The 9,506-nt window shown below is 32.8% G+C and overlaps 1 protein-coding gene across 11 annotated transcripts; it reads right to left on the bottom strand.

Moving 5' to 3' along the window:
• Positions 1–3,635: 3,635 nt before the first annotated feature.
• Positions 3,636–9,506, bottom strand: LOC146939790 (putative mediator of RNA polymerase II transcription subunit 15c). 11 transcript variants are annotated; one of them, XM_085753330.1, is made up of 13 exons: positions 9,192–9,506; positions 8,673–8,703; positions 8,478–8,597; positions 7,841–8,053; positions 7,657–7,726; positions 7,177–7,296; positions 6,888–6,963; positions 6,370–6,521; positions 5,927–6,154; positions 5,366–5,593; positions 4,384–4,581; positions 4,218–4,306; positions 3,636–4,029 (listed from the first exon to the last, which is right to left on the bottom strand). In XM_085753330.1, exons 8-13 carry the CDS (start codon positions 6,370–6,372, stop codon positions 3,807–3,809), a joined length of 969 nt encoding a protein of 322 aa, XP_085609456.1. In that variant the 5' UTR covers positions 6,373–6,521; positions 6,888–6,963; positions 7,177–7,296; positions 7,657–7,726; positions 7,841–8,053; positions 8,478–8,597; positions 8,673–8,703; positions 9,192–9,506; the 3' UTR covers positions 3,636–3,806. The 11 variants fall into 11 exon arrangements, with proteins under 11 accessions (XP_085609456.1, XP_085609466.1, XP_085609461.1 ...); XM_085753340.1 differs by having other exon boundaries at positions 4,218–4,294; XM_085753335.1 differs by having other exon boundaries at positions 7,177–7,230.

The raw sequence follows: 9,506 nt of genomic DNA, 5'->3' as shown, positions 1-9,506 counted from the left end.
GCTGGTAACCTTTTTTTTATTTTTTAATATTATATTTCAATATGTTTTTTCTTCCATTTAACTTTATTTTTTTTAACTCTTCCATTTAATTTTTTAAGGAGGTTCCATTTAATTTTATCTTTTTTTCAAAGAAATTTTATTATCTTTTTATCACTTATATATTTAATTTCAATATCGTTTAATCATCACAACCTCACAAGTATTTTTATTCACGCTGTCATTTAATGATCGCACATATTTTTATTTCCTTTCTTAAACCTCGCGAACATATACACACACATTAACGTTTAGAGTAATATTTTATGTTCGTCTATCTGTTTTTTTGTTACGCTAATGCATATAATTTTTTTAGTGTTGCTTGGTTGAGTGCTACCTCACCAATTTATTTTAACTATTTTCCAATTTTATATATTTTTAAATTTTTTTAACTATTTTTCAATTTTTTTCTCCCAAATTTAGTTGCTTCTACACTGCCGTTGTGGGCGAGTAAGATACTGTTTGACCCGGGTATTTTTCTTTCAATTTCTCTACATTTTTAAGGAGAAGTTAGGCCAAATACAATATCAATTAAGTACTTACTAAAAAAAGTACTTTTTTTAATGCATAAAATTGAATGGAATGAGCTTTGGCCAAAAGTTGTTGAATGTTACTTCAGAAAACTACTTCTCGATAATTTATTTCACAAGTATCTCTCTTCAATTCACGTTGGGAACCTTTTCTTTTATTTGTTAATATTATATTTCAATATTTTTTTTCTTTCATTTAATTTTTTTTTGAACCGTTCCATTTAATTTTATTTAAGGAGGTCCCATTTAATTTTATTACCTTCTTTTCAAAGGAATTTTATTATCTTTTTATCACTTATATATTTAATTTCAATATCGTTTAATCATCACAACCTCACAAATATTTTTATTCACGCTGTCATTTAATGATACCAAATATTTTTATTTTCTTTCTTCAACCTCACACACACACACACACACACACACACACACACACACACACACACACACACACACACACACACACACACACACATATACGTTTAGAGTAATACTTTATGTGTGTCTGTTTTTATGTTACGCTACTGCGTATAATTTTTTTTGCCGTTGCATAATGCGTACGATTATTTTTATAAAATTTTGATTTTAATTAAAAGTAAAAATGTAGATGTCTTTTCTTCAAAAAAGATCTAGATGCCTAAAAAAATTATACTTATATATATATATATATATATATATATATATATATATATATATATATATATATATATATATATAGATCATATCAAATGAGAGGAGTGTTATTATGAGAGATGAGAGGACTTAATAATAACCATTGGATCTTAATTAACGGTTGTGATTTAATTTTTCTTTAAATATTTATGGTGCGCCCTGAATCAGCACAACCCTCCTTGTGTGGCTTTCTCCATTTCCCTTATCCCGTTCTCTTTCTATTGCATAAGCCATAAGTGACTGCTCTTTTTACTTCTTCTATGTATTGTTCTTCCTTGATTTTTCTCTCTATAGAAAGGATCTCTTCAACGTTCTTCTGTTCCTTTCTTTCCTCTCCCTTAATTTAGGTTCAATAGAAAGAAAACGTAATAAGATTTTGTCAAAGAAAAGAAATATTATGATAGCTTTGGGAGAGAAATTCCAATTAGTTAGAGTAATTTTGTAGAAGACTAACAAATAATCACAAGCTGATAAGAAACGGGTCACGAAAATGGCAAGGGCAACCCGGTGCACTGAAGCTCCCGCATACGCAGGGTCCGGGAAGGGGTCCCACCATTTGGTGTATTGTATGCAGCCTTACCCTGTTTTTACACAAGAGGTTGTTTCCAGGACTTGAACTTGTGACCTTACAGTCACATGACAACAACTTTACCAGTTGCGCCAAGGTTACCCCTCAAACGGGTCACGAAAATGGAAAATAGAAAAAAACATTCAATTGGGGTATGTATGATTTAGGTGGCCATAGAAATCTTCTAACAAAAGCAGTAAGCATTGCCATCGCCATCGCCAGCTAAAGGGTTCTGTACAAGTTGCATTGAGAAGCGTGTGCAGAGGAAAGATGAAGAGCTGTGTTTTTTGTTTTAATTGATTGCATAGCTATTGATGAAGTAACATGATTAGTTTAGATTCAATGGTTATTATTAAGTCCTCTCATCTCTCATAATAACCACTCCTCTCACTTGAAATGCCCTATATATATATATATATATATATATATATATATATATATATATTGTTTTTTTTTAAAACCAATTGCCTACGAATTTCCATTTTTGCCCCTAACCAATTTTTTTAATTATTTTCTAATTTTTATATTTTTAATAACTTTTAATTATTTTCCAATTTTTATATTTTTAACTATTTTTCAATTTTTTTCTCCCAAATTTAGTTGCTTCTACATTGCCGTTGTGGGAGATTAAGGTATCGTTTGACCCGACTTTTTCAAACTTCTCTACATTTTTAAGGAGAAGTTAGGCCAAACACAATATTAATTAAGTACTTACTAAAAAAAGTACTTTTTTTGAAGGCATAAAATTGAATGGAATGAACTTTGAACAGAAGCTGTTGAATAACGTATCTTGTAAAAAAATGTTCCAAAAGAAAAATGAGCAAATTAATGGATATTGCACAAGATTTCGAAAGACTTTGTTATATACGAATAATGATGCAACTCTATTTGTTCAAGTACTATAAAAAACGGCATAAAATAAAGAGTCAAGTACACTGTACACATGCGAAAGGGAAAACTAATAACATTAACACGCACAAGATCGATAGAGATTCTAATGCAACATTGTCTACTTTACTTTTAGATTTGATGATGAGTCCCATTTCACTTCATGTATGCTTCTACTTCCTCTAATAGCTTCATGTGTTCCATTTTCATAATCTATCCAATGAAATTGACAATCTCTATTTTATATTTAACGTTTTTTTGCTAATTTATTTTGTGGGATCAATGATATAGCACCAAACCAAACTCTACTAATTTGACGAAAAAAAAACTCTTAACACAATTCACTGCATTGTACTAATTTGGTTCTCTATATTTCATTGTGATCAATTTTTCTACTATGAAATCAACCTGATGTATCAATTCTCTAGACATGAACAATAAACTTTCAGAATAGATCAATTATATAGCGTACTAATTTGAAAGAAGCTGTAACACAATTGAAATACTCAAAAATATTGGCTCAACTGACATGGTAAATTCTATTGGTAACAGATAAAATATAAACTTGAATTTTAGTATAAGCCATCTTTCTTCAAAAGATTATGTTCAAACATGCATATGTGCAACATGATCAGACTCATTATGAGTTCAGTAAATTCATGAATGAATGCAATGTAACTGTAGATAGAAACTATGCACAATTGCCTAATTTCAGAAATATGCAGATCAATCCCCTTAAACTATTAACTCAGCAAATTCTTAGTGTCATCTTTGTCATCTGTCATCTGTAATGAGATCATTAGATAGGCGCAAAACATAGATGAAACTATGCAATTGTACTATAGGCGCAAAACATAGATGAAACTATGCAATTGTACTATGTCCCAAACCTTAATTTTCATCCAAAAATAATGTAAAGAGATGCATATTACTCATGTGACTTTATAAATGGAGTTCTCTATTTCGTTTAAGAAATGGAGAGGATTCTAATTTGCTATTATTGAATAAACAACAGGTTTGTTGCTAGTTGAAATATAATAATGTTTGAAACCTCCTAGGCCAAAATTAAAAAGGTCTTCATATAATGTTTGCCACTATTTAAGAATAATTCATTATGCAGCTAACAAATCTTCCCAAGATGTGAACTCCTGCCATTCTCCATACTTAGAGCTGAATGTTCCTCCACCAAATTGTTGTGCATACTCGGAAATAACACCGCGAGCAGTAGGATCACAAGTCTTTGCTATATCCTTAAGGGACATAGGTTGTGAGAAATTACATAAGGACATGCTAAGCTTCACTTTTGCTTTCTCTGAAAGATCCTCATTCCCCTTACTGCCATAACGTATATAATAACACTATGCATTAGAAACAATTCGCAGCAAAATTTAAAGATAAGGGTGAAAAGTGATACATGCATTGTGTAGACTGCCACTATTTGGAAGAGAAAATACAAAACATTTCAGATCCGAAATTAGCAAAATTAAAGCATGTGGGGGGGCTAAAATGTTCCATTATCTCACCGGGATTCAACTGGAAACTTGTCTATGAATATGGGAGAAGAATTAGGATAGTTTGGAGGAACCAGCAAGCGTAGAGGCTGAATAGGTGACTGTTAGGTGATAAAATACAATTAAGGCTAATAAAAGCTATAAAAAAAAATCAGTTGCAAAATCTGGGAGTCCATACCTGTAGTGAAGCATATTGAGATTTTAAAGATGGGCTGAGAGACACAGGAATGAAAGAACATTTGACAATGGTCCCATGAACCCACTCAGCAGCAGCAGCAGCTGTAGTTGAATCAACATCTTCATTACTTATGTCTACTACTGTGTCAATAATTCGGCGATTAATTTGCTGTATTTCTTCCAAAAGGGCATGATTAACCTGCCACAGTACACAAACTCTATATCAGAACCAAAGACCAAAACATCAGATCGGTTATTGAACATAAATTTAAGAGAAAATGTAGAGCTACATAGTAGTGTCATAGCAATGACAGAAGTGTATTAAAAAAATTTACAGTGGCTTAATGGGAGAGAAAAAAATAACTGTAAACTAATCAAACATGGGCATAACATGTGTTGTTAAATTTATTTGACCAAATCAAACATATTCCAAATGCCACCAAGTTAATGACAGTAGCATATCCCTCTAATAGCTTTTATAAGTTTACTTACTCAAAACAATACACTTCAATTTGTCCCTTTTTAGAAAAGCAAATCAACATTGAAGCAAGTACTTCAAAGACGGTTTAGAGAAATATGGAATATCGGCCTACATCTATGCTAGAATAATTTATAAACATTAAGAAATACCAGATAAGAGTTTAACATGTTTTCCATCAATATAAAACAACTGACCTCTATTGGCTACATTGCTTCAGTGAGTTCACCAACAGTGGCACAAGGGTTGAAAACAATTTCGGCGCCATTCATGCCAAAAGTTTAACAGTTTAAAGGATGGTGCCTACCATAACATATATTAATGTCAATCTTTCCAAATTCTGTTTCAAATACAGGGTGACCTGTATTTCCTTCCATATAATATGCACTCTCAGTGAAGTCTCCGACTCTTGTTACATGGTTGTGCAAAATTTTGTATGTTTATTAGATAGCTGAAAGACGGTCTATTCCATTAGAAGTGGAAGTAGAAAGTTTAGAGAATTTACCTTCCTGTGTATCCCAATTATATTGCTGTGATTCCCAATCACAACGGCAGTGTTCAAAATAACCTCTCCGTGGTTCATATCCCTCTCAAGAAATGGGCTTATAATCACCATGTTATACTTCAGTGCAAAGATTCGCAAAAATTCAGTTGATTCCCCGTCAACAGGTTCTGCAAATTCACACCACTTCTTCTCTCGTGTAGAGAAACCAAATGGCATCATCCAAAATTCCTACAATCAAATTTTGAATTTTATATAAACAAACATCGAAGGTTTTACTTTCTCAAAGATAGCCTTTTCTTGGTCGATAAAGTGTTATTTGCAAAATTGTAAAACAATACTACAAAATTTTTATAAATAGTTAGTAGATAATTCCTTTTTCCCTTTCTTTGTCATGATGGAAAATTTATGCTTATTGAACAAAAACAGTTTTTAACAAATTTTGTATTCAATTGTTTGCAGGTTTTAGTGAGTATAAAGCATTAAAGGGGAACCCCCAGAATTGCCAAAAATAAGTGTGAATGGGTTATGGGATGGTAATGATTACTTGTTTATGACAGACACCTTTTCTTCTTGTTGTTCCAGCAAAGAAAGACCCTCTTCAAGCTTTTCTAGGTGAAAGTAGGCTTTAAGCAGCATTGAACACCTCCATAGTCTGAAGTAGACAACTTTTGAGAGTTCTGAAATATCCATATATGTCACTTGGCAACCAGCAGCAATTGGACAATCATTCTTCTCAGCAGAACTAAGAGTCTTGTCACACTGATGAATCACCTCCTCATATCTACTCAGCTGATATTTGAAACAAAAGTTAACCAACTCGAATCAATTGGCATAAATTACTACACTAAAAGGCTTATGCTGAAGCTTAAGTTTTTTTTTATATTAATAGATTCAGAGAATTTGAGAGAAAATACAGAAACTGTAACTTGAAAATGAAACATACTCTATCATACATAATATAAACTTTAACGAAATTGCAGCATAATATAAGAAGAGGCACCAACCATTAAAGAGCTTCTGCTTTCATTTCAAGCAATTTTTCAGAGTGCATATTGATCATCAACGCCTCATTAATATGTTCCAATGCCCTCTCTGCATCAGAGGATGTTCTTCTTTGCAAAAGCTCAGCAGAATTATAAATAGAATCTGATACTTTCTGTCATCCAGTGAAAATACTAATCAGTTAGGAAGAGGGGGTGGACATCAACACCATAGCCAATTTATAAATTGTAAATTCAAAAACCTCTAGATTTTGTGAAGGGGAATGAAGAAGAAAATGCAAAATTAACACACATCCATCAAGCAGTAGACTGTTTTTCGCACAAGATAGCGACATACAATCTCTCTCTCTCTCTCTCTCTCTCTCTCTCTCTCTCATCTTTACCTATCTATATTTGTATGGCCCCACTTTGACAAAATACTTCAATTCAACACTTTCATTATTAAAATATATCCAATTTCAAATAATTTTATAAACCTAAGGCAGAGCCATGTTTGCAGATATAATATCAGAAAACCTTACAATTCAAACAACCGTGTAGAATATCAACTGAGGTTCTGTTGCGTGTGATGTTCTTCTTGAACCTCTTTGTGTTTTCCTATGAATAAAGATAGAAATCTGAATACATTGAATTCAAAGAATATGCTAGCTATTGTTCTAAGTTTCTTTTTTGAAAAAGTTATAGTTGTTGCTCATAAATTTGAAGACTTCGATTTCAATAAGTTTTCAACATATAAAACTTCAATATTTAAAATGATAATTTCTACATAAAAAAATAAAAGACATTAGGGTAGAGTAACTGAGTAAATACCTGAAGACGATGACAATGCGGATAATCTGAAACTCATGCAGACATGTAAAGGCTCTGTGAAAGTCGAAATGGTTTCCGAAATTCAATGGAAAAGTTGAATCTAACTCATATGAGTTAATTCTGGAAGAAATAAGATTGGAAAAATTGAAGCATTAACTCATATTAGAACCAAAAATTAACATACGACCACCATAAGTAACACCAGACTCAAATCATATTAGAACAACAAATTAACATACAACCACCATAAGTAACACCAGACTCAAATCATTAGCCATTATTAGAACCAAAACCAAAACAACCACCATAAGTAACAAAGACAAGGTAAAATACAATGCTAAACATCATGAGCAAACACAATAAAAGGCATCATCTCATATTAGTCTTTCTATAAAACAGAAACTCACAACCGCCATTTAGTTCTTCAACTATTTTATCTAAAGCTCAAACTTTTCAAAACAAAAGTTAAGGAATCAGCACCTTGTAACAATAACTTCAGGTTCTGCAGGCTTCTGAGCATGTTTTCCACCCTTGTTGCAGGAACAAAGTTCTACAACAACAAAAAGAGTTCCATCAAAACAAATTTAGTGATACAATGTCTTAAGGAAACACAACCTTTAAAAATGGAACAAAGTAAACATGATAACAGCAACAACAAATGTACCTTGTTCTTCTCGGCTACTATAACGTTATGACACCTACTATGGTGATATCCACCTGCGAAAATAAATTAATGTAGCCAAGTCGTGAGCAGAACATTTGGAAGATCTGAAGCAGTCAAATACTCCTTGATTGTTGTTGTGTATTCATATATTTTGTTGGTAATTCCCTCTGGTGCAGGTCCACTATTTTCCATGTTATATTTAATCCCAAAATCCTGCATAATGGAAACCAGTTGACAGTAACAATCATTTAGAGTTGGTTTTCAATGCATCAAGATCTCACTATAATATTATACAAAAATTTCTATAGCATGAATTCCTGAGACATTACCATTACCATTTATCATTGGGAGAATTTTTGAGGGACAGAAATTAATCACTTTTCATAATTGTTAAATGAGATGATTTGAATTGCTTCAGAGAAATTACTCTCAGTCTCAGCCAAGTTATATAAAACTAAGTGATTGCAATCAAATCTAAAGTTAAATCCCTTGGTTACAGGGAGAGAAGTCAACAAACATAATCAAGAGATATTTGCTCAACATAATTTAAATCTAATACATATTTTAACAACAAAATCAGAGTGCCCATGGATAAAGATAAACGATTGAAAATTTTCAGGCAATGAGTAGATCATACCCATTATCAACTTGAAGCCTTGGAGTTGTGTTTGCTGTCATCAAATAGCACCCATCTGGAGACCATTCACTTGACACAAACCATTTAAGTTGTTTCCTTTCTACATAATCCCAAAAATACCTAGAACAGCATAATGAAAAATGCATGAATTCTTCATTAGCGTATCATAAACAAATCATAAATAACAAATGGTACCTTCTCTTGGATACAAAATGTCCACTCCAACCTATCAATCATAAACATAACCAAATCACATAACATTACCAATATCAGCAAAAACACATTATTATGAAAGGACCTTAACCAAGACAACAAAATTCCATTTTTTTTTCAAGAATCTGAGAAAGACCCAAAATTCAAGCATACCCTAATTCAGAAAACAACAACAAACTCAGTCAATCACCATTCTCAAATCTCAGCAACAAACCCACAAAAAATTAAAATTTCCAGAACTCATAAAAACCAATCCAAACTGCCATCAAACATTAGCAAATTACCTCTTTTTTATTCAAATTAAATTCATATCAAACATAACCCTAATAATTAAAACCGAAATTAACCCAGAAAAGAAGAAAAAAATGCGATACACAAACCCTTAACATCAGATTGAAAGAAAAAACATAAATTCACACCTAAATTAACAAAAACTGATTCAATAAAGCATTTTTAGAGACATGCATGATCTCAGATGAACAAAAGAGGAAGAAACAATACCTCCCATGAAGATCCGTGTGTTCAACGGCGGAGACAGCGAGGACTTTTCCGATCATCTTCAATCCAATCCCACCGCCGGAGAATTCTTCTCCGGTACTCCCTCCCACCGCCGGCGACTTCTTCTCAGGTACTCCCTCCCACCGCCGGCAACTTCTTCTCCGGAACTCCCTCCCTCTCTCTCTCTCTCCCTCGACCCTGTCTCTCTCTCGTTCCCGTTTCTCTCTCTCTTTTCTCTCTCGTCCTCGACGGCGGCGACCCTTCTCCCGCTTTCCTTCTCTCGTCCCCCCTTCTTTCTCCCGTTCCCATTTCTCTCTC

This window comes from Medicago sativa, chromosome 3 (assembly GCF_051527215.1).
Source record: "Medicago sativa cultivar Bolivia chromosome 3, Bolivia_mono, whole genome shotgun sequence".
NCBI lineage: Eukaryota > Viridiplantae > Streptophyta > Magnoliopsida > Fabales > Fabaceae > Medicago > Medicago sativa.
The sequence above is the reverse complement of the archived record's forward strand: the minus strand, read 5'-3'. Positions and strand labels throughout refer to the sequence as shown.